The following is a 25,999-nucleotide window of genomic DNA, read 5'->3' as shown; positions in this document are numbered from 1 at the left end:
CTGGTTACAAAAGAAAACATTTGCAACATAGCAGTCTAATAATAACCCTATAACAAATATTTAGAACTATCTTCATATCATAGTCTGTAAACATAGGCTAGGTTGCTATCTTGGTGAATTAAAAAGGTCCAGAATAGCTCTGTTTTTAAAAATTGCCTTTTTTTGGTGAGTACTTTTCTCTAAATGTGTGTTAAACATGAGAGAAATAAGGGTAAAGATTAAAGTAACCCCAAATTCTGAATACTTAGTCCAAATTTCTGAAACAGCAGATTTTCCATACCTGGTAACATCCATCCAAATTCCTGAATTTCAGCTAGTGTAGTGAATACCCTGTGTCTGGGGTACATCACTTCGAGAAAGGTCTTTTTGCCACATTATGGAATTGTAGAATTGCCTCAAGAAGGAACTTTTCTTCCTAATAGATAGGAAGCACACAAAATGAAAAACATGTCTTGTTTAATGTTTAGGATAAAACACCCAAATTGAAATGTCCCATCAATTTCTTTTAATTGGTTCTGTTCTGATGGGATAAATCTTGAAATTCTTTCAGAGATACCAATTAAATTTAGGATAAAGGCTGCAAAAGAAGGTGAAATGGCAGGCCATGCTGACTGCTACTGGACAATGTTGCTGAAACATCCATGAATATAGTGTGTTTTTAAAAACAGTTTGTAAAATATCAAAATAAATCCTCAGAAGTACCAGAGGAATACAAGTTTACTGTCACCCACTGAAAAAGCAGTTTGTTCAGATTAGAATCGTTATTGGTAGAGCTGAAGCCTTTAATTTTCAGCAAAGAAGTATTTTTAAGTTCTTCAAATAATTCCTGAACTACTGGAGTGACATATTAGTAGGACAGAAGCGCTAACATCTCAGCCGGTTTTTACTTAGCAGTTCTTCTTGCCTTCAGACAATCAGGCAGATATGCGCAAAATATACTTTCAAATTTTTTTCCCGTGAGACATTTTCTTAAAAGTTTTCATAAAAATGCAGCATTGTTTTGTTTGTTTGTAATAGCCATGTTATCCTACTAAGATCAGATATCAGGTTTGGCATGTCTCCTCCCCAAACTTTATTGTGATATTGTAAATGAAGTTCTTGTTTGAACATGTAAATGAATTGCTTGTGTGTGTGTGTGGTGTGATACTATTTCTTAACTTCAAGAATAACACCCCAAGAAAACACATCTCCTATGAGCTTTAACTGCAGTTCATTATCTGAATACAGGCTTAAGTTCCCTATAGCATAGAATCTTTTCAAAACAGCAATAATTTACTTGGCAGACACTCTTGTGTAAGTACTTTCATTTTCTCTTGGTATTTTTTAACCCATTGCTTTCTTCTCCATATTCTCTTCCACCTCATCCTGCCCTTCCTAAATTAATAGCAGTAATTGCCAACTCCTGCTTTGACCAGGCTGGAGAAAGAATTTTAACAAATCTTCACATAAAAAAAAAAAAGATGTGAGATTGGACTTTAAACCCTTGAAATGTGGATGTATTATTCTGAGATCAAAACAGGTGGCTGAAATGTTTTTCACATCCCTCGTGATAACTATTCTCTTGGGGGATTTTTATGTAAAAGACATATAGCATAACATTTGGTTTCATTTTGTTTGGGCTGTAAATAGCCTCCTGTGCTTTTGAGAAAGGAGAAGTTAGGTTATTCAAACTTTTTCATTTAAGTCCCTCCAACACACATGTGATAGAAACAGATGTTCAGCTTATCAGTGAATTATGTTTAATTAATTAAATGGTTAGTTAAAACAAATTTATATCACCACCCAACTCACACATAGTTGACTCCAGGCAGTTTACAACATATAAAAATCCAGAACATAAAAACCTATAATAGCAATAGCACTTAGACTTATATACCATGTCATAGTGGTAACACCATTCCTGCGCGAGCTGCACTGGCTCCCGGTGGTCTTCCGGGTGCAATTCAAGGTGTTGGTCGCCACCTTTAAAGCGCTCCATGGCATAAGACCTGGGTACTTACGAGACTGCCTTCTGCCTCCGATAGCCTCCCATCGACCAGTACGCTCCCACAGAAAGGGTCTCCTCAGGGTGCCGTCGGTTAGACAGTGTTGACTGGCGACCCCCAGGGGGAGGGCCTTCTCTGTGGGGGCACCTGCCCTCTGGAACGAGCTGCCCCCGGAGATTCATCAGATTCCCGACCTTTCGCCGCGCCCTTAAAACACTATTATTCCATCAAGCAGGGCTGGCCTAAAATATTATTTTAATGGGTTATTTTATTTTAGATTATTGGCCAAACTATTTAATAATTTTAAATTGTTTTTAACTTTTATATTGTTGGTTTTTATCTTAGCTGTACACCGCCCTGAGTCCTTCGGGAGAAGGGCGGTATAAAAATTTAATAAATAATAAATAAATAATAATAGTGCTTTACAGCCCTCTCTAAATGGATTTACAGAGTCAGCATATTGCCACCAACACTCTGAATCCTCATTTTACTGATCTCGGAAGGATGGAAGACTGAGTCAACCATGAGACAGTCCGGATCAAACTCCTGGCAGTGAGCAGAGTCATTCTGCAATTCTGCATTCTAACCATTGTGCCACCACAACTTCCTATAACCTTTACCCCCATGGCAGCAGCAATCCAATCCAATAATCAATTGCTCCTTCTTTATTTGGTCCCCAGGCCCACTGACAAAACCATGTTTTTAGGATCTTGGGGAAAAGCAACAGGGTGGATTGTTGATGTTCCATAGAGAAGAAGTTACCACTGAAAAGGTCCTTTTACCATGGTCCCACAAAATGTACTTCCAAAATCAATGGGACCCTGACTTCTTGAATATATCTTGCATTCCTATTTACCTATCTACCAGATGTAGTACGTAAGATAGAAGGACTGGAGCCAAAGAAACCCAGGTTGAATTATATACTTGTCAGTCCTCTTCTTGATGACTTTAGTTAGTTCTCTGCCCAAGTTACCCCCAGATGCAGCGATTAGAAGCAACTTCCATGTGCATCATCTTGAACTTTTAAAGCACGGATGTCAAACTCGCAGTGTCACATTGCCGTCACATCAGAGGTGGGTTTCTTCAGGTTCTGACCAGTTCTGGAGAACCGATAGTAGGAATTTTGAGTAGTTCAGAGAACCGGTTGTAAAAATTCTGATTGACCTCACCCCCATCTATTCTCTGCCTCCCAAGTCCCAGCTGATTAGGAGGAAACAGGGATTTTGCAGTAACCTTCCCCTGGAGTGGGGTGGGAATGGAGATTTTACAGTATCCTTCCCCTGCCATGCCCACCAAGCCACACCCACAGAACCGATAGTAAAAAATTTTGAAACCCACCACTGCGTCACATGATGTATCATGATGGTTTTTATCTCTTTGAGGAGCTGGGGTGGGTTTGGCCTGCGCATGACGCATCCGATCCTCAGGCTACTAGTTTGACACCCCTGTTCTAAAGAAAAGGCAGGATATACATGTGATTAATAAATATTCTAAGTAGTTTGGGATAGGAGCTACCAGAATATGGATACCTTTGGGTAAGTCACAATTACCCAAAATACATGTCTGTTTGAACTGGTTTGGCAGCCCTTAATAGCTGTCCCCATGTCCATTTAAATGTCTAAACATTTATACTTATACTAAATAATTATACTATACTTATTAATATCCAGAGATACTATAATAATAGTTGTCATAAATAATAATTATCATCGTTTAACAACCGCATAATCCCTTGTGGGGTGGAGTTTTAATGGCCAGATGCCCTCCCTGTCACCAATGCAGAGTTTTATTTAGCAGATATATTCTCAGTGTGCCCAGAGAGAAAAATATCTGCCTCTATCTAGGATCGAACTCACAGCCTCCTGACTGTGAGGCGAGAGCTCCCTCTAGGCCATTGCACCACTCTATCTTGTCATAAATAATGATGGTGAAGAAATTATTTTACTTGCATTTTAATGTGAACTTCATTTCCACTTCTCTATATTCTCTTTAATATAATTATATCCACATATCCCCATTATTCCACATTTTGCAATGCAGTCTTGTAAAAGAATGGAAGAAAATTTGTATGTGGGGAATGTGTATGAAAGTGAACACATTTTTTTTCTGCAAAATTAAAAAGAATTGCAAATAGGTACAAAATATTAATGATTTGGGTTTTGTGCTTCTTGGCTTCTTTTGTTTTATTAACTTTTATAATGTTGTAATTGTTTTTATTTTAATTCAATTTTGTTAACCACCTGAAGTCACCCATTGAAATGGGCGACCATCTAAATTGGATAGATGGATGATTAGATTAGATTAGATTAGATTAGATTAGATTAGGATTAGATTAGAGATAGATAGATAGATAGATAGATAGATAGATAGATAGATAGATAGATATCAGAGATATGAGTCAGAAGAAACTGAATTGAAATCAACATATTGTATATATGTACTTTTACATACATATACTTATTTAAATTATATATTTTATAAAATTACATAAAAAGAATTAGGGGAAGATGATTGCAGAATATTTTGTCATAGTGGCTGAATTTTTAAACATTCAGCCACTATAATTATAAATGAATTTTGACATTCATTTTAAAGAAGGGATTTGATTTCCGTTGGAATGAGACATGGAATTCTATAGGACAATTCTTTGCTGGGTTTAGACATTACGTTATTTGAAGAGTAGAACATGAATAAAATTAAAATTCTCCAAACTTCAGCAGATTAGTTAAAGAACTGATTGGCAGCGAAATTATTCAATGTATTTGTTTGCCTTCTTTGTTCAGCGACAGAGAAGAATTCAAAAGGATCGACTAGTGAATGAGTTCACCACAGCGCTTACAAATTTCCAACGGGTCCAAAGACAAGCTGCTGAAAAGGAGAGAGAATTTGTAGCAAGAGTTCGAGCCAGTTCTAGGGTATCAGTAAGTATAATTAATTAATCTACACTTGCACTAATTCTGGAAGATATTGAAAGAAATGGAATAGATGATACCATTTTTTTTTCTCATTACAACATATGTTTTAGAGTGCATGAAGTACAGTATTATCTGTGCAATCTGTTACTAAAGTCCATTTAGGAAATGCAATAACAATTGGTCAAACGCCAGATCTTCTGTAATCGCAATAAATTATACATTAGATAAATAGTTTGAGACAAGAGGAAATAATAACTTGAGAGATTTTGTTATGTCCAAGAATCAAGTCAGATCAGAATATAGTGGCATAGTGGCCCCAAAAGGAAGACACTCAGCCTTATTTTTGTCAGTGTGTGTGAGATTTACAGACACCTGAATAGAATAGTTAACACTGTGTAATGTGAAGCTATATGATACCCTTGCCTAAGTAAATATTTACACTAAGATTCTCTCCATATTTTTTTTCTTCTGTTCAATCATATCTGATTCTTAGACACTAGCCAAGTGTCTACAACAAGTGTCTAGACAAGTCTCTACAAGTTTTCTTGGCAACGTTTTTCAGAAATGGTTTGCCAATGCTATCTTCCTGGGGTTGAGAGAAAGTAACTGATCCAAAGTCACCTAACTGGCTCTGTGCTTAAGGCAGGACTAGAACTCTTAGTCTCTTGGTTTCTAGCTCAATGCCTTAACCAATACACCAAACTGTCTCTCTAATCATTGCTTTTGCTATATTTTTCTACGGAGTTGAAGTCTGCATTGAGCAGTGAATCCTAAGCCATTATTACTGAACTTGGAAGTGTATTAACTTTGTCCTTATTTAGGTGAATTTAAAACCAATAGAATATTTTATTCTCCTGCAAGGTCCCAGGGGTGGCCAAGAATGGGTTAAATTGTCTGTTTCCTGTTGAGACTGAGCTGTCTGTTTCTTTTAGCCACGCCTCCTGCCTCCACATTCCTGCCCCAGTTTCAGCTCGGTCTTAACCTGAACGAGACATTTCAAAGCATTCCTGGTCACTTCTGATCTTTAGGATCATCAGCTTTATAAAAAAAATTCTCCTTTTCTATTTTTCTGCCTTCCTTTAAGGATTAGAGGCGGCGGCTGGCTTTTAAAGCTGCTGCTTTAAGGACTTTACAGTCCTTGAGGGCTCATTTATTTTATTGGTTCGATTTTATTGGTTCAATTTATATGCCGCCCTTTTCCGGAGACTCAGGGCGGCTTACAATGCGTTAAGCAATAGCCTTCATACTTTTGTATATACCTGCTTAGTAGGGCTTTCACCACCACCCCCAAGCAGTGTTCTTTTTTATACAAAGTCAGTTTATTGCCCCCACAAACCGGGTCCTCATTTTACCTACCTCGAAAGGATGGAAGGCTGAGTCAACCTTGAGCCTGGTGAGATTTGAACTTGCAATAATTGCAGGCAGCTGATGTTACTTAACAGTGCTTTAGTCTGCTGCGCTACCAAGGCTCATTTTCCTCGCTGGAGCGAGAGGGAGTCCCTGCCTAGTTTTGGCTAGGCATACTCAGTGGCAGTGGCCTCAAGAGAGGCATGGAATCCCTACCCAGCGGCTGCTGGGCATACCTAAGAGCCACAGCGTCAGTGGAGGCCATTGGAGTCCCTGCTTAGTCTCAGCTAGGCACACTCAGAATTCCCTGCTAGTCTGATTGGCTTTAAGTCCCTGCCTGGTCTCGGCTAGGTATACTGATTGCAGGAGGTTTTGGGCTACAGGAGTCTGCAAACAGTTTGTAACCGCTGCATTTTTCAAATTGCAAAATGGAGGGAAGAGCTACTGGGCATAGAGCAAGAAGCAAGGTTCCAGTAATTCGAATCTGGCAACTAATGTTGCAGTGCTTCCAGAGGCCACTTCCCTAACTGGGGCTCAAGGGAAGCAAAAACATTCCAAAGCTTCTGAAAAAGATGCCAGCAGAAGACATAAGGCTTTGGAAAAACAATTTCACAGAACAGAGAAAGATCAATCCCAACACCTAAGAACACCGCTTAGGGGGGCCGAAAGCCCTAGTAAGCAGGTATATTCAAAAGTATGAAAGCTATTGCTTAATGCATTGTAAGCCGCCCTGAGTCTCTGGAAAAGGGCAGCATATAAATCGAACCAATAAATAAATAAATAAACACGCCCATGCTAGGGCTGAACAGGGTACTTCTCGCCCAGCTTCTTCCTCTTCTTCCTCTGAGAGATTGCTGACTAATCAGCGTGTAATTGTTCCACCCTTGTCACCAGAGGGTGCAAGTGAGGCTTCCTTTAACTTGTCTCCTAATACTAATGATTCTCTTGTGCAAGATTCTGTTTTCTGCCCAGCTTCTGCGGCTGCTCCTATTGCTGCTGCTACTGCTATTGCTGCAACTCAACATTCAGCTCCTCGAAGAGAAGTGTCAGCCACCTTCACACGGTCTGCAGCTGGTTTGAGACAAGGTGAGACCTATACTTCTGATTTACCTGCTGATCTCAAATTGCTCATTGCGCAAACTGTTTCTCAAGCAATTGCGGATAAATTGAGCAGTATTTCCAGGCCTGTCGCCCCTCCAGTTGAGGCTCTCACCAGTCTTCCCCATGGAGAACATTTGGCAAGAGACCTGTCTTACAGGCAGGAATCCCAATCGCATGATAAATCTTCTGATGGCGAAGATTCACTTATACAAGAAGGGAGGCAAGGAGTGGTAGATTTATCGGAGGATAAAGGGTTAACACCCGATGTGCCGGCCTTTTCCGGCCTCTTTCCTCTTGCCATGTTTAAATCTCTTCTGCACAAGGCACGTGTGTGACAGCAGGGATGGGGTTAGACCCCTCTCTCAGCTCACCAGGACCCACAAATCCCAGTGACCTCCTTTTCTCCAAGCTGGCCACTGTACAGGAGGATGTTCCGGCTCCACAGTTGTTCATTGATGTGGTGCAACAACAATGGGTGCTACCAGCATCCTTCCCAACACCAGGCGGTCTTGACCGTCGGTTTTACCAGCTGGCACCAGCATTGGAAAACCAACTGCTTTTCCCCACGGTAGATTCTCCAGTAGCATCTCTTGTCTCCCCCTCATTGGTGTCTGGCGATATAGCGGAGGGGCTGAAACCAGAGGATAAAAAAGTGGAATTGACATTGTGCAAGGCGCACCAGTCCTCAGCCTGGGCGATTAAGACCGCATCTGCAGCCTCATTTTTTAATCGCACTTCGTTACTGTGGTTCCAGCAGATGCAACAGAGGGTTCCACCCAGTGAAATCAGGCTCCACCAGGACTTGAATAAATTGATTGCAGCAACACAATTTTCTGCAGATGCAACATTAGCTGCAGCTAAGTATGCTTCTCGATCTTTGGCCTCCTCCATCACATCAAGGAGGATGCTCTGGCTCCGCAATTGGCAGGCGGATGCCAAGTCCAAATGGTGGTTGGCCTCAGCCCCTTATACAGCAGGCGCCCTCTTCAGGGAGGCTCTGGATCCTGTATTAGTTGAGAATAAGGACAAGAGGAAGGTCCTGCCATCCTCCCTTAAGAAGGGCAAGAGGCGCACAGCTCCTTATTATCACAGATCTTCATATTGGCCTGATTCCAGCTCTTCTTTTCAATGGTCTCAACAACCTTTTCCTCAATGTTCTGACCGCCAAACGGATAGGACAGGGTTTCGCACCCAGCCTAGGCAGACCCTCCAGAGCAAATGGCCTTTTCGAGGGGCAGGAGATTGTGCCTTTCGTAGATGACTACATGCCAAATACACCCATTGGTGGCCGATTGGCTCTTTTTGCGCCCCAATGGGAGATGATCACGAGGGTCCTCAATACAGTGAGGCTCGGCCTCAGCTTGGACTTCCTCTCCCTTCCTCCGAATCACTTTGTTAGCTGTTCGGTATCCTAAAGCAGCGAAAAAGAAAGTCTCCTGGAAACCGCCATCCAGCATTTGCTGGCAATTCAGGAACCGAGGACCAGAAGGGTTGGGGGTTTTACTCCACCCTGTTTATGGTTCCAAAGTCTTCAGGGGGATGGAGAGCAATTCTAAATCTAAAAAAATTAAATTTGTATCTGGTCTACAAAAGGTTCAAAATGAATTCCCTAACCATCATCCTAGAGGGAATTCGGGAGGGCAACTTCCTGGCATCGATCAACCTTACAGAGGCTTACCTCCATTTGCCAATCCTCCCAGCACATCATCAGTATCTCCGCTTCTGCTTCAAGCAGTCTCACTACCAATACAGGGCCTTGCCCTTCGGACTAGTGTCGGCGCCCCGGGCCTTCACCAAAGTTCTGGCAGCGTTAGCGGCTTATCTACGATCAATTCCTATTCATCTACAATGCTATTTGGATGACATTCTTGTGCAAGCGTCCTCCTTCAAGGAAACCAGGGAGGCGTTGCAGACAACAACCACCGTTTTACGACAGCACGAATTCTCCATGAACTTTCCAAAGAGTCAGCTGGTTCCGGCCACGAGACTCTTACACTTGGGGATGGAAATCAACAGACTTGGGACGGGTCTTCCTTTCCCAGGACCGCAAGGACAACCTGACATCCCTGCTCAGACAGGTAAGAGCAGAGTGTCGGGTCTCCATTGCCCTATTAGCATGACTGTTGGGGATGTTTGTGTCATGCATCTCGATAGTGCCTTGGGCTCGGCTGCATGCAAGAACCCTTCACTGGTTCCTGCTCCCATACCAACGGTCAGGCAACAGCAGCTCTCAGACCAAGGTATGTGTTCCCCCAGAGATGTTGCTCGCCCTCAAGTGGTGGATGTCTCCAGCGCTGGACAAGGGCTGTCTCTTCCCGGAGTCCAGTCGCATCACGATAACATCAGATGCCAGCCTCTTTGGCTGGGGGGCTCATCTTCAGGACTACAAGGCTCTGGGCCGCTGGATCCCAGCAGACCTGACCCACAACATGAATTGCCTGGAGCTTCGGGCGGCACACCTTGCCCTTCGCCACTTCAGGACCTTAGTACAGGGCCTGTACTTATCATTCAGTCCAGTTAGTTCAGTCTAGTACAGTTCTCATTCTTATGGACAACGTCACGGCCAAGGCACACATAAACTGTCAAGGAGGCACTCACTCCAGGAGTCTCATGACAGAAGCAGAGCTCCTGGGGAGGTAGGGGGAAAAGCATTTGCTTTCCCTCAACGTGGAGCATATTGCGGGGGCGGCAAACACTCAGGCAGATTGCCTCAGCCGGTCCACAATAGACAACACAGAATGGCAGTTATACCCCATGCTCTTCCTGGAACTGACAATCAGATTCAGTCAGCCAGTAGTGGACCTGTTTGCCTCTCAACAAAATGCTCAGCTTCCCAGGTATTTCACCAGGTTCCCGTCACAAGGGGCGGAGGAGACCAATGCCTTACGCAGCCCTTGGCCAAGCGGCCTAATTTATGCCTTTCCACCTCTTCCGCTGATCCCAGGTGTTGTCAGGAAGGTAATTCAGGAGAGGGTGGAACTCCTCCTAGTTGCCTCTCACTGGCCCAGGTGCCCATGGTTTGGAGACCTGGTGGGCCTCTCAGTCTCCCGGCCCTGGAGGATTCCTCAGAAGCGGATATCACTCAGCCAAGGTGCCTTGCAACATCCAGAGCCCCAGTGGCTCAACTTAACCATTTGGCACTTGAGCGGGGACTCCTGAGGAAGTGTGGGTTCTCTTCCAGGGTCATTGTAACCGTCCACGCCTCTCGCAGACCTTCTACGAATCATATTTACGATTCCACATGGGTAGCATTTATTACGTGGTGTGGGGCTAGGGATCTCAACTCCACCTCTGCTACAGTTTCACATGTTTTAGAATTTTTGCAGGACGGATTGGACAACAACACGCTCCGCAGGCTGGTTGCAGCGCTGTCCACGGTCTTACGGTGTGGGAAGAGGACATCATTGGCCCATGAACCTATTCTTATTAAGGGAGTTGCTAACCTCCGACCTCCGGTGGTCCATCGTTACCCCACATGGGATTTATCTCGAGTTCTTCAGTCCTTACATCGGCCCCGTTCGAACCTTTGCATACTGTGAGCTTGCACTTCTTAACATTTAAGGTGGCGTTTTTGGTGGCTATCACCTCTGCCAGGCGCATTTCCGAACTGGCTGCTCTTTCAGTACGTCAGGATTTGTGTATTTTCCATCCTAATAGGATTGTGCTCTGGATGGATCCATCATTCATCCCTAAGATGAATTCCATAGGGCTCAGGAGATCATCTTGCCTGATTTCTGCCCAGGACCTTCCCATGTCCTGGAGCGACGATGGCACACCTTAGATGTTAGGAGGGCTCTTAAGGTTTATATTATGAGAACATTACAGTCTCACAGGACAGAAGCTCTTTTTGTATCTTTCCATCCCTCATCTACAGGTTCCAAGGTGACCCCATCTACCATAGGCCCTTGGCTGTGGGCTTGCATTGCAGTGGCCTATCAGGTTCAAGCCTTACCATCCCCTAGGGGGATTACAGCCCATTCCACCCACAGTGCTGCCACATCTGCAGCATGGGCTACGCAGGCCTCCATTGAGGACATCTGCAGAGCCGCCATGTGGGCTTCCCCTTCACCCTTTATTCGTCATTATAAGATTGATGTCTGTGCCTCAGCTGAGGCATCGTTTGGATGAAGGGTGTTACAACGTGTTCATGGGGAGGCTTCAGGCTCTGGCCAAGCGGCTTCCTACCCGTGAATAGGGGGAGGCTTTGGTAAGTCCCATTCTTGGCCACTCCTGGGACCTTGCAGGAGAATAACTGTTGGTCTTACCATGATACGCCCTTTCTCTGCGTCGTCCCAGGAGTGGCCAAGCCCCACCCTCCTTCGCTTGGCCTGTGATCCGGGAACTAATGCATAAATGGTTTGAGTTGTCTTTACAGCTACGTCCTCACTGAAACTGGGGCAGGAAAGTGGAGGCAGGAGGTGTGGCTAAAAGAAACAGACAGCTCGGTCTCAATAGGAAACAGATGATTCAACCCATTCTTGGCCACTCCTGGGACGACGCAGAGAACAGGCGTATCACGGTAAGACCAACGCCTAATCTCTTCATCCCATACAATCTCCTGCACCTTCCCCTCTCCCCTAAAAAGGAGGATTGGGATATGGGATAAAACTGCTGCTGTGGATGGAAAGGATAATCTAAAATTGGATCACTCTTGCACTGATCCCACAATATTTAAAGGAATGTCCCAACCTTCTCTGATCCTGAAGGGTGTTCAGGATCACGATAATCAGAAAAGGCAATTTAGTCTTTAATCTGCAAAGAGTTCCTATTTTATATTACCATTGTAAGCAGTTGCAGCTAACCTTATCCCGGTTGTTTCTCCTTGCGCATTATAAGATCTGTCTGATATCCTAGACAGATATCCACTCTTGTTTTCTGAAAATAGAAAAATAAAACATTCCCAACCCACTCAGATGGCTAATCTCCAACCTCCGAGATATCCCATTTCTGTTTTGCCTTCATTCTCTGCCTTTCAGTTTTTATTATCACAATGCACATATATTCATGCGTATTTTTAATCAGAAAGATGTTCGGTGCATATATTTTTTTTTTGTCTTTTAAATTTTCTGTATTAAGCCAGCGTCTAAATCACATTTATGCTTGGATTTGGGCATCGCACAGTGTTGGATGCTTGTGGTACACAAATCTTCTAATATCAGATTCTAGAACTACATTTCCCCCTTGATCTCTTCTTGTTATATCAGAGTTTAATTTGGAACTACAGTTCAGTCCTCCAGATCTGTTCTTTTATCTGATTAAGTGCTGAACTCTTGCTGGTGAGCATTGAAGTACATTTGACTCCCCTTCCAAAGTTGTAATTTGTTATTTTTATATCACTTGACAGGGTGGTGCAGAAGACAGTTACAAAGAAGGAACCCTTGTATCTTGGGATAGGTAAGAAAAATGATAGAATATAAAATCATCACACTTTAAAAAAATTAAAGTATGAAAAAATCCCTGTATTTAATTTTATCACAATAGCAATAGCACTTAGACTTATATACCACTTCATAGTGCTTTACAGAACTCTCTAAGCAGTTTACAGAATCTGGGTCCTCATTTTACTGATCTCTGGAGGATGGAAAGCTGAATCAACCTTGAGCTGGTTAGGATCGAACTCCTGGCAGTGGAAGGCAGGGTTTTGCCTGCAATACTGCATTCTAACTGCTGCACCACCATGGCTTCTTATTAGAGATATAAATCCTTGCATCTCTAATAAGCAACAATAGTACAATAGGACTGCAATTTAAATGCAGAAACTCTAACCAAAATGCATCTCAAAATTTGTTTAAAAGAAGTCTTTAAGAAGTATCTTGTAGTTGGGATAAAAAAGGACACTGGACTTCTTTCATGAAAGATTGAACGATTGGATTCTTAATAAGTAGAAATATTTTGCTTACACCCATTACTTACTTAAGCCAATAAACACATACTGGGACTCCCAACCAATCAGAATGAAAAGGTGGAGCCATCCCAGAATACCAGCACCAGATTTGAAATTCCAACGTCAGTTAGTGCAAAATGACTACTGGCATAAGCCTGATGATGGCAGATGGGATTCTGCCGAAACGTCGCTTCTACCCTTTTAGGGATATATCCACAATTACACGGGAAGAAACCCGAAATATTAACTATACACACATACATACCCGTGAAAACTTACATAAACATATATATATATATATATATATATATATTCCACATACAACAGCCTAATAGTGCATAATGTACTATGTATGTGTAATGCATAATGTGTCCTGTGTATGTTTAACCCAAAGCCAACCTCAGACCCAAGTACTAGATGAAGAAATCACAGAAGATGACCTTCGGCTCATTGAAGAAAGAGAATCGGCCATTAGGCAGCTGGAGGTGAGCACTGGCTGGTGAGATCAAGAACAAGATGTTATTTATTATATTACCCTGTTTCCCCCAAAATAAGACATCCCCTGATAATAAGTCCAATCAGGCTTTTGAGCACATGGCAATAAGGCCAAGTGCTTATTTCAGGGTTCAAAAAAATATAAGACAGGGTCTTATTTTGGGGGAAACATGGTATGCCCATGAACAAGAGCTCGAGATGGAACTTGTTGCCCTTTAAGTTATTAGTTCCTATAATTAATGAATAAGTACTCCATTACTCAGGACATCACATATTTTCCTTTACAAGAGTTTAAAGTTTGCTTTTTTCATGGATACCAAAGTGCCATTAAAATGGTCTTTCATAATCTTGAATCTTGAGGATCTGCTAGGATGTCAATTCCCACTGGAAGTTAGAGTCTGATTCCTAAGACAAATGAATTTCCCCAGTTTTGGGATAAATACTGCTATAGAATAACCTAAGCATAATCCACACATTCAGTAGAGAACTTGCTAAGACAAAAATACACCCATTTGTACAGTAAAATCCAAAATCTTTGAATTTAATTAAGGCTATGGAACCAGAGGTACTAGATACTTCTGTCCCCTTTATTGTTGTATGATATAAACATGAAATTCTTCTAGAATACTCTTCTAGTATTCTAGAAAGGATACTTCCTGAGTATTCTTACTCAGGATGCCTGTGATTTTTAAATGATTTTATTGGAAGAATTAAGCCTAAAATTTTATTTTTAAAAAGGTAGGAAATTAACATAGTCACATTGATGCTTACATTAAGCATTTAAAACACATTCATTCTACTTTGTACTTCGTGATTTTTTTCATTCTATTTTTGCTTTTAATTAAACAATATGCACACAAATGTACAGAGGTTGCTTATGCTTGTGATATTGATACAGGTGACACACACACATACATAAACAAAGACATACCATATTTCACTGTTATCGATGTATAATCTCTCTTAATGAGCAATCCATTCATAGTTTTTAATCCTACCCTTTAAATTTACATTCTCCAGTGGTGGTTTTTCTACTTTTCTCAAACATACCATATTACAAATTGAAAATTGCTTCCAAACTAGCTGTCTCATCAAAACATCTTCATCCTATGGCTGTTTCCTCCCTTCTTTCTACTCTAAATTGCTTGCGGTTTATTTCTGTGATTGTATTGTTCGGTGTTGAACATTGTTTTAATACAGTTTCTTTCTTCATAGTCAGACATTCTTGACATAAATGAAATATTTAAAGATTTGGGGATGATGATTCATGAGCAAGGAGATGTGATAGGTAAGCGAAGGTCAACGTTTTGAGATCTTGCCTTTTTGCTGCGTTTGGGCATGCTAATTATATTGTATTAGCTTTTACAAGTAAAAATGTTGTAGCATTTGAGAAAAATCTAGAATTAATTAGGAAAAAGACTTGCATTAACAGGAAATTCGATACACCAGGATCTGAAGCAAGATTGATTTAAAAAGCTTAGTTGCCTCATGGGCCTTGAACATGTTATATAGCTAGGATGAGAGTTTTAGCTCAAATTACATGGGAGGGGCAATTGGTTATGGAATGCCTTGTTCAATTTCAGTATAATATCAGCTGTCATGCAGGTACCATCATGTACCAGCAGGTGCTCCATTTCTTTGGGAATGAGAATATTCAAGAGTTAGAATTGATTAAATTGTTCCCTAGAATTTTTCAGGATTACCTGAACCTTTACTTCTTGTAGCTTTACCCTACAGAGAGTTCAGATCAGAGAGTTAAAATGGTGAGGATGCATAGCAGAATTGTTAGAAGTATTCTAGTTTAATTAGAACTTAAAAAAAAAAATAACATGCACAAAATATATGAGCAATATATGAGTTTTTTTAAAGTCTCTTTTATTACATGGTTTATACATAGTTCATTTTATAAAATAGTTGCGATTATAATACAGGAAGTGAGATCCATAATAAAAAAGAATTACAGTATATTTGAAACTGTGCTTCAAAATAAGAACAACAACAATGGACTCTACTAAAATGCCAGTCATTTATAGATTCTTTTTCTCTCCACCACCCATAATTTACATGTATTCAGCGTAGCTTCTCCTCTTTTGAAGTGTTTAGTCTTTTTCTCTATCTTGATTCCTATTGTTTGAGACAGAAAACGCACATTTTCTTGGTATCAGGATACTGTTATTGGCATTTCCAGTAGCATCTGGTGCAAGTACTCCTCGACTTATGACCACAATTGGGACCAAAATTCCTGTTGCTAAGGCAGTTGTTAAGTGAATTGTGCCTTTTTGCCATGGTTGTTAATCACTGTATTTATTGAGTGAATCATATGTTCATTAAACAAAGCCAGTTAACCCCATTGACTCGATTTATCAGTAGCCAACTGGGAAGGTGATCACGTGGACCACAACCATTATACATACCCAGTTCCCAAATTTTGACCATGGGACTGCGGGAACAATACAACGTTTTTTTGTTTTTTTTTTAACATTTTATATTTTAAATTACTAACATTACAAACAACATGTACAATATTTCACCCTGTGCTATACATAAGAAAGGAAGATTTGGTTCTTCGGATATATCCTCATGATCGCCAAAATCCACGTTCTCGGGGTACAGGTACCGAAGCATCCAATTTTCCCAGTGCATAGTCCACAAATGGTTTCCAAATTTTCCAGAAAATGTCTTCTTTATAGTCACCATTTCTAATTTTAATATCACATGTCATTTTATCATTTAAAGCTAATTTCCACATTTCACAATACCATTCTTCTATTCTAAAATTCACATCTAATTTCCAATATCTGGCTATTATAATTCTACCCATTATAATCATAATTCTAATCAATTCTTTCTCATATTTTGTTGGTTCTATTTCCTTAATTAGCAACAGTAATATAGTTTCTGGTCTCAATATTATTGCTTTCCCCATCATTTCAAATATCATTTCCTCCAATTGTTGCCAAAACTTTTTAACTTATACAACGTTTATAAGTGCAAGGACTGGTCATAAGTCACTTTGTTCAGTGTTGTCGTAACTTTGAATCTCACTAAACAAATGGTTGTAAATTGAAGACTACCTGTATTGGAAGAGATGTGGCTCTCAGTGGCTTAATGCTCATGTTCTATGTGAATAAATAAAATAGGTACCACTTTGGTGGAGGGGACGAGCTGGTGCTCCATGCAGGCAGTCAGATTCCTACCCTCTGAACCTTCCTGGTTGCAGCATCCCATATGCAAGGGAACTCCAGAGAGGGAAGGGACTGCTTATTTTTCTTCTTGTGCAAAGCCAGGTTGCCCTCTTGTGGAACACTATGGGAAGTGTGCGAGCATTTCTTATAACAGAGCCGGTACTTTGGCAGCCAAACTACTAGTCTGCAATTGCACTGTAGTTTCCTGGCTAATGTAACAATGCCATATGCTAATAATAATAATACCTGTATTGGAACATGTACCATTGTCCTTGCTTTTAATTTAATATCTTTTCAAATAATTGTTCTTAGGATTTATCTCCAAAGCTACAAAATGGATCTAAAAATATACAGTCTCAGAGCAAGATGTTTCTGCATGCATGTCAACTGTAGAAGACAAATTGTAATGTTTTTTTCTCCTTTCTCAAAGATAGCATAGAAGCTAATGTAGAAACAGCTGAAGTCCATGTTCAGCAAGCAAACCAGCAGTTGTCGAGAGCATCCGAGTACCAGGTAAAGATTACCATAAGCAAAAGTACCACAGATAATTCTCATTTAGTAACTGCAATTGGTTCTGATGACATAGTTATTAAGTGAAATGGGTGCTAAGTGAACACGTGACACAGAGAGGAAGAGAGAGAGAGATGCTACCACATCACTGCTTGCTGCTTTTTCATTTAGATAAAGTTCTGTGGGGCCTTTGGTGCCATCTACCTTGATATTTTTCTTGCAGATGTTTCATTACCAAGCTAGGTAACATAATCAGTGAAACATCTGCATGAAAATAACCAAGTTCAAAGAGCACTAAGGATCCCTCCGTTCAACCCTAAACTACAAATATTCTCTTCTACAGATAACATTCTCTAGTATAATAATCTGGTACCTAGCATATTTCTTTGCCTCTTTTTGCCCTCTGGCAAGGCAGAGAGATTGTTTAAACAAGCTATCTCTTCCAGAGCTGTTTTTCTTGGCAGGACAATGCAACCTTCAAGAGTGCTAACTGCAAGATGACAAACTCAGCTTTGTGATCTTAGATGATTAGAACCCACCAGCTAGATGCAACTTGCCTGAAACTGACCAGACTTTAATCAGTTTCACACCAAAGGCTTTTCTTCTTGTAAATGTAGGCATTGGTTAGAAATTTAACTTTTTATTACCATGGTAAACATGGAGTGGTGCGGTGGCCTAGAGGTGGAGCTCTCTCCTCACAATCAGGAGACTGTGAGTTCAACCCTAGGTAGTGACAGATATTTCTCTCTCTGGGCACAATGAGAATATATCTGCTGAACAAAACTCCATATTGGCGACAGGAAGAGCATCCGGCCAGTAAAACACTCTGCTAGCTCCATTAAGTTGCCCAGACTCCACCCCGCAAGGGATTATGGGGTCGTTAAATGAAGATGATGATTACCATGCTAAACATGGACTAAGAGCTTAAATTTTGCATTTCAGATTAGGCATACTTTTGCACTTCTCCTGGCTTTCCAAGGCAATGCTTTCTTGCCTTGGAGGCCAAAGTTTTGATGTAAGCCAAGAATCTGTGTAGTCTGAATTTTGTCACTGCAGCTCAATTGCCTCTTCTTCCTTGAGCTTTTCAGCTTCAATAATTTGTCTCGGGACTGGCTGGATTGCAGGCAAGCAATGGTAGTTAATGATTTTACTGCATATTAAGGACACAATTTGCTGCATTACTAGCCAGAGTAATGCACTTATGTGAAGTTTTGTAAGTGCAGAAATCCTTCTCAATGACAGAATGCTATTTCTTGGGGAAATATAAACACTCCATTCAACTTTGGTTACGGGTAGTTCCTGTTTAGTGTCTGCCTTGTTTAAGGAACCATTCACAGTTATGATGGTGATGAAAAAGTAGCATTATGACCAATTTGTGATCCTGTAAAGTGAAGGAAAGATGAAGGAAGCTCATAAATGCAATCATGGTTTTACTTAGTGACTGTTTTTCTTAACAATGAAGTTGTCAATCTGAAATGTGGTTCTTAAGTGAGAAGTGCCTGTGCAATTATATTATTGTGCCTTTCATTTGTGAGAGTCCCTCAATGATTCAGCTATTTAAAAACAGTTTAACAATTCGCAGTTAACTTGCAGTTAGCACTCTTGAAGGTTGCACTGTCCTGCCAAGAAAAAAACCCTTTAACAATTTGAACAAAGCAATTGAAAGGCGAACAGCAGTAGATGCAAGCATTTTGTATTGACGTCAGCACCAAACTTACAATAACACAGTTAAAAAATCAACTTAGAGCATAAGGTCATAAGGTGTTAGATTCAGCTATTGCTATTTCACACTTCAGGTTACAAGTTGTGATGCTTGTGTGACTGAACTATTTGCCCTTTGAAAAACTCCGCCTGTTTAAAAGGGATGAGCTGGTGTCACTTTTCCTCTCAACAGTGTTTTTTCTATGTAGAGGCTTCCCGTACTGAGCCACATTGCCCCCCAGCCTTACAAGACAAGATGCACTTCGCAGAGTTGTACAAAACAAATTGTCAGTAACCCACAATTGCCAGTGCCATACTTAAACATTATGCCATACTTATCAATTGGAAGGCTTTAACTTCAGGAACCCCACAGTTCATACTAGCACAGCAACTGTACAACACTAACATTGATGTAAAATTCCAATGGAAAGTAAATTGGATTATCGATCATCCAGATTCTGGGAAAAAATATATCTGACCTGGCACAAAAATTATGTTGTGACCTAGGCTTCCTGAGTCATTAAAACACACGAGTAGTCCCAAAAACCACTTTTATTGCAACAGTTGTGAATTACGTTCATTCACAGCCGAGTCCCAATTAGTTGCAAAAAGTCCTCTGGGAGAAGTCCTTCAGGATAATCACCAACCTTTATCTCCCTTGACACTCTGCCAAAGACTACTTGGCAAAGCCACACGGATTCCAGAATCAAACAGAGATGCCGACTGGGAACAGAATTAACAACTTTGCTTTTCTGCAAAGTGCCCACGTGCCTTTGCTCCCCTTTTAAGCCTTATGGGAGGGGCCAATCATCTCTAGGCCTTACTCCCGAGTTGTCCCTTTTGTTTTAACTGTTCGTGCCTTCTGGCTGCTCTGCACATGCGCACACTAGGAACAGGCTCCTCCTCCTGTTCCTCAGGTTCCTCTGCCTCTCTGCTGTCCAACTCTGGAGGCTCCGGACTCCGGCATCACTCCCAGATGACCCTGACCCCATCTCTCCCTCCGACGCAGAGCCTCCTCCGGGCCTTCCCCAGACTCCAGGATTTGCCCATGTTCCTCCCCAGCCTCCTCACTGTCCAACTCCGCTGCCAGCTCCGCAGGCTGCTGGTGGACCACAACAAATTAGTGGATTTTGATGCTACCCACCAATGCTGGAAAACTCCGAATAGGATTCTCAACCTTGCATGGCATCTGTCAAAACTGTCTGTTTAAATGAGGCAGAGTATCTTCTCCTGAATGTGTCTGTGGTGCTCCTTGTCAGAAACTGGATTATTTAGTGACTAGCTGCCATTTGAGAGCTTATGAAGAAGGAAAAGCAGATTTTCTCCAACTAACAAACACTGTGCTTAATTGGATAAATGGCCTAGATCAGGAGTATCAAATTCAAGGCCCAGGGGCTGGATCCGGCCCATGGGGTGCTTAGATCTGAGCTATGGGGCTGCCCTGGAAACAGCGGACTGGCCCACAGTGCCTCTGCCAGCGAAAATGTGCTCCTGAGCTCTGTTTTCAGCTGCAACAGCCTCCTGCACCCCTCTGCCAGCTAAAACAGAGCTCAGGAGGCCGTTTTCACTGGCAGAGCACTCGTGCCACCACAGGCGCTTTCGACATGAGTGACGTCGAGCTGGCCATACCCACCCTGGCCTCTCAAGGTCAAACACAACCGTGATGCGGCCTTCAGTGAAATTGAGTTTGATACCCCTGGCCTAGATATTAATATATAGAAGACTTGTTCCATTCTCATGAACCAATGTATTTCAATTTAATTAATTTAATTTAATTAATTCAATTTATATGCTGCCCCTCTCCAAAGACTCAGGGCGGCTCACAATACATTTTTAAAAATTATTATAAAAAACATTAAAAAATTAAAAACATTAAAAACATTAAAAACTCATTCACACCATTCATGGTCGGGTCTCGCCAGATCACAAGAGCGAGATCAATGGCCCCAGGCCTGCCGGAAAAGCCAGGTCTTCACCGCTTTTCGGAAGGCCAATAGGGTGGGGATGGTCCGGACCTCAGGAGGTAACTGGTTCCAGAGAGCTAGGGCAGCCACAGAGAAGGCCCTCCCCTGCGGGCCCGCCAGCCGGCATTGTTTAGCTGACGGGACCCGGAGGAGACCAACTCTGTGGGATCTTACCGGTCGCTGAGAGCTATGCAGCAGAAGGCGGTCTCGAAGATAACCTGGCCCTGAGCCATGTAAGGCTTTAAAGGTAATAACCAACACCTTGAATTGTGACCGGAGATCGGAGACCAATAGGGAGCCAGTGCAAAGTTCAAAGTGTAACCTATAACTTATATATAACTTCTTGAATTCCTCATGCCTTACAAAATCAACTACATATTTCCATCATAGGGGCACCATAGTATTATGTGCTCCTTTTGTATAGTTTTACTACTGTTATCCATGTACAGGTAGTCCTTGACTTTACAACATTTCGCTTAGTGACCATTCAAAGTTACAGTGTTACTGAAAAAAAGTGACGTACAATTTTTTTTTTCACACAACCATTGTAGCATCCCCATAGTCACATGATCAAAATTTGTATGTTATGCAACTGGTTAATATTTATGACAGATATAGTGTCCCAGGATCAAGTGATACACCTTTTGTGGGTTTTTTTTTTTTTTTTGCAAGCAAAGTCAATGGGGAAGCCAGATTCACTTAACACCTGTACTCTGTATCATATGCTAAAAATATAAATTTGTGTAGAGGGAATCTAGGGCATAAAGGTCTAATATTGAAACAGGCAAAAGCAACTCATTGAAGCACTCATTTGAGAGAGCAAGGGGATGATCGCATATGATCAAATGTGTGTTTCTTTGGAAAGTTAAACTAATAGTATCCTTTTTTTTCTTCCCCCTCATTCAGCGCAAGTCCCGGAAGAAAATATGCATCCTCATTCTTATACTTGTAATAGGATTAATTGTCCTTGGGCTAATTATTTGGGCAACAGTGAAGACATAGGATCTAATTATTTGGGCAACAGTGAAGGCATAGGATCAATTACCCAAGAGGCTTCTGGTCATGTACCATTGTGAAAGCTGTTCAGTAAATGATATGTCAAACTTGATAATTTCTGCTTTATCGCATTTTTAATCCAAGAGTGCTTTTTCTTGGCTTCTGTATTAGGATTAATTTGAAGTTATCACTTATATCTAATTCACCAATATTTAACCCTGGGATAGGCAAGTTTTTATATAGTACCTCTCCTTTGCATTTCTTCTCCTCTGGGCCAAACTAGTTGGAATTCTGCATACGAGGACAATTTTAGCTCATTGGACCAAGTGGGTCAACCTTTTACACATGGATCAAAGGGGTTGTGCATGCAGACTATCAGTTGCCAATTTAAAATATCAATTTAACTGCAACTTTATCAGAACAGGTGTTTTTTTTTTTTTTTTACAAAGGCTGTCTTTCTGATAGAAATGTTATATGTCCCGTCTTTGAGATATCATGTCTCATCATTCATTGACTCATTCCATTAATCAGAGAACTGTCTGCCCATTTAGTTCACTCCGTGCCAAGCTTAGTTCTAATAGGTTCTTGGAGAATGCCTCTTGTCATTTTCCAAAATGCATTTTTGCTGTTTTTCTTTTGCTTAAAAACTGTGTTTTTCTATTGGCACATGTTTGGTGTATAAACATGATACTGGGTATCAGCAAGCCTGACCAATTCTCATTGAACCAAAAAGCTTGGGCAATGTAGATTCGTGTGTGTAACTTTACAGTTGTGACTTTGGGACACTTAAAACTAGTTGTTTGCACCTTAATTTATGCACTCCTTAGGTGGTTGAAGTTTAAAGTCTATGGGCAAAATTAGTGTGTATAGCTGCTTAACTGCACATTTACTGCAAATGCCCATAGTTTGCACTTCTCTCTTTGGAGAACTATTGTTAGTTATGTTGTGGAACACAACTGAATGAGGCAGTGGGAGCTCTGTGAGTGGATTGAGTCGTGGATATGAAATCCTACATTCCTGTGTATATTTGTGAGCCACAGGGTCCCCAATGAGTGGATGAAACTTGTAAACTGGGAGCGAAACATATTCAGATCATCTGGCTCCCTATTTGCATGACCTCAGATTAAAGGGTAAGATCTTGCGTAGAGCAATCAATAACGGTTTGAATTATACTTGAACTACTTCAATCAACTGCCACTATGAACAGCAGATCTTGTATCCAATTTTTAATAAAGCAATTAATCCTCTTTTTCTCATCATGTAACTACTTGGGTACTAAACCTTTTGATTTATGAAGAATTACATACAGTTTAATTGTCTCAAGATTAAAGGTTTTTAAAACTGCTTTTTTGGGTGCCATTTTGAGATAACTTAAATTTGAAAATTTGTTATTTTTGCCAGCTAATCAGTTCTTCGCTTTTTTAAAAAATGTATTAAATTGTACTGTATAAATTAAACTTATTAAATTACTGTATAAATGTTACATTTTTTTGTACAGCAGTTTGATAGAAAAGCAGCATTTACAGTATGAACTCTTGAGACTTAAGATTTTGAGGGGGGGGTGAACTAAAGCCAAACCTGGATGATACCATCTAAATAAAGATACCTTAAAAAGTGAAGCTGTTTATGTTTTATTGTTATATCTTACGTGTAACATTTTGAAAGGAAGTAATCATACGGTGAAACAAACTCCAGAAAAAGAACACCAACAAGGCTAGTAAAAATAATACTGCATCATTTGAATTTACTACAATTGTCCTGCTGGGGGTAGTGTTGTTACACTGATTCTCGTTTATAAATGGGTTTCTGCCATAAGGCAAACCTCTTATCTCAATGGACCATAGCAATTTAGATAAACATTATACATGCAATATTTCCCCTCATGCAGGGAGTCAACTACAATTCTGTTTGTCATTTTATAGAAAAAGATGTAAAAACTATATCACTAAGAACGATCTTGTCTATATTTTGAGCCTTGGGTGAACCAGAACACATTTTGATTGAGTTCCCTGAACAAATATAGGATTGCCTAGAAAGTTAATCTTGCATTCTGCTTACTATGGCCCAAAGATACATTACTAATTATTTCTGACACTCATGATGTCACCTCTATTTCATTCTCCACCCACTGCTGAGGCAATGTAGAATCATCATTAGTTGTTTGATTGTGGAAGGGATAACTAACTCATTTCTCAACACAAAACTTGTACAGGCAACATTGGGCACCTTGGAGACGTGTGTGTGTGTGTGATGTGATCTGAGACTGTGATCTGCTCAAGTCTAAATGGCCATTTAAGAATCTACCTTCCTGTCCAGTGACTGGCCAATACAAGTTTACATCCATTTTGTTTCAGCTATGTGAGAGACCCTCCCTTTAACTTCATTTTTCCCCCTTGTATTCTAGGCTTTATAAGTAGGAACATATACTTAAAGGGAGGCTAGTACTTTAAGAATCAAAGTTAATGTACTGTACCCTTAGAGGCCTCTTTAGGTCCAGGGCCAGCTTTAGATATTTTGATGGTGTAGGCAAAGACATATTCTGACACCCACTATAGCTTGGTTCAACTACTGATGAATTCCTAAATCATCATGGGATTGATTTATTTTTTAGCTTTATGCTAAAGATTTTCAGCCTTAGATAGTTTTTTTTCTCCCTGTGACATGTTCATTCTATTTACTGTCTCACCCAATTTGAATTGCATCACCTGCGTTCATAGGGCAATAATTTTGCAAAATTATATTTGATCCTTGAATGGGGTCACTGCACAGAGATTGTGCCATTACCACTTTCTACTTTTTTTTAATGTGTATGTCGGAAGTCTTTAACTTTGGCACCCCTGCCAACTGTCTAGGTTGCCATAGACCTAAAACCAGCCTTGTTTTTCAAGTCACTTTAATACATTGAGGCAACCTGTTGAGGCATGAAGTGCTAGCTAAAGGGCTGGGTGACTTTGCACCAGTCATTCTCTCTCAGCCAACCCTCCTCACAGGGTTGTTCTAGGGAAAATAGGAAGAGGAAGGAATATGAAGTCTGTTCACTGCCTTGAGTAGTAATTCTCAAGGCAGTGAACAGTAACAAAGGTGGGATTTTAAAAAATCTAACAACCTTCCCCCCCCCCTTTTCAAAATAAATTGTCTTTTCTGCTGTATCAAACATGAGAGGGAAGAACATTAAAGTCACTGCCAGGATAAACCATGTGCAATTCAGAGTGAATGCATTTCAGAGAACATGACAACGGATCACCTCTGGATGACTTGAGCAATAACGCAAATGAGCATGTCAATCTGAATTGAGTTCCTCCATCAACCAAAATTTGGTTGACTTTGGTGTACCCTAAAAGAGAGAGGGGGGCAAATGAGCTCTGTTGTTTCCAGTTGAAACTAGAATATTGGGGAAGATAGAGGGATACTTGCCATCCAGAGTCCCTTTGGATAGCGAGATAGGCAGCATATGCATTAAGTAAATAAATATTTGTCTATTGTTAAACTATTACTGGTGGTTTTGATAGATGGCTATCTCAAGATGCAGAAAAGCTCTAGTTGTGGATTTTTTTAAAATAATCCCAGTTCTGATTTCTTTAGCCAAACAATTATATCGGATACAATGACATTTATTTTGGTATGAAGGAAAAGCTTCAAAAAGTCCAACATTATCATAAAGTTTGGTTAGAGAGACCAGAATGCTTCTGCATATAATCTCTGGCATTCCTTGACTCCTGTCCTATTTGATTTTAATGTTTTTTTTTTTTATTTATTTATTTATTTATTTATTTATAAGAATGTCCCTTGGCTCTTTTATACCCATGATGTCATAACAAATATGGTGGATTGCTATAGCCTGCCAATTAGGAAACAAAGTAAATGAAAATTCAGGATTGTTAGAATATCCAGAACAACCCAAAAATATGGCAATAAT

At 40.7% G+C, this 25,999-nt stretch overlaps 1 protein-coding gene across 2 annotated transcripts in view; it reads left to right on the top strand.

Annotated features, from left to right (window-relative positions):
• The window catches only part of STX7 (syntaxin 7), a 46,129-nt gene extending 22,427 nt beyond the window's left edge, over window positions 1-23,702 (top strand). For both annotated transcript variants that reach the window (XM_087887120.1, XM_034418826.2), the window contains exons 5-10: window positions 4,769-4,906; window positions 12,693-12,742; window positions 13,627-13,717; window positions 14,943-15,015; window positions 17,343-17,425; window positions 21,994-23,702. In XM_087887120.1, coding sequence (XP_087743246.1) covers window positions 4,769-4,906; window positions 12,693-12,742; window positions 13,627-13,717; window positions 14,943-15,015; window positions 17,343-17,425; window positions 21,994-22,089 — 531 coding nt within the window. In that variant the 3' untranslated portion in view covers window positions 22,090-23,702. The remainder of the gene's footprint in view (window positions 1-4,768; window positions 4,907-12,692; window positions 12,743-13,626; window positions 13,718-14,942; window positions 15,016-17,342; window positions 17,426-21,993) is intronic.
• Window positions 23,703-25,999: the final 2,297 nt, after the last annotated feature.

The sequence above is a fragment of the Pantherophis guttatus genome, chromosome 1 (genome assembly GCF_059756535.1).
Source record: "Pantherophis guttatus breed Tessera chromosome 1, ASM5975653v1, whole genome shotgun sequence".
Classification (NCBI taxonomy): Eukaryota; Metazoa; Chordata; class Lepidosauria; order Squamata; family Colubridae; genus Pantherophis; species Pantherophis guttatus.
The sequence above is the reverse complement of the archived record's forward strand: the minus strand, read 5'-3'. Positions and strand labels throughout refer to the sequence as shown.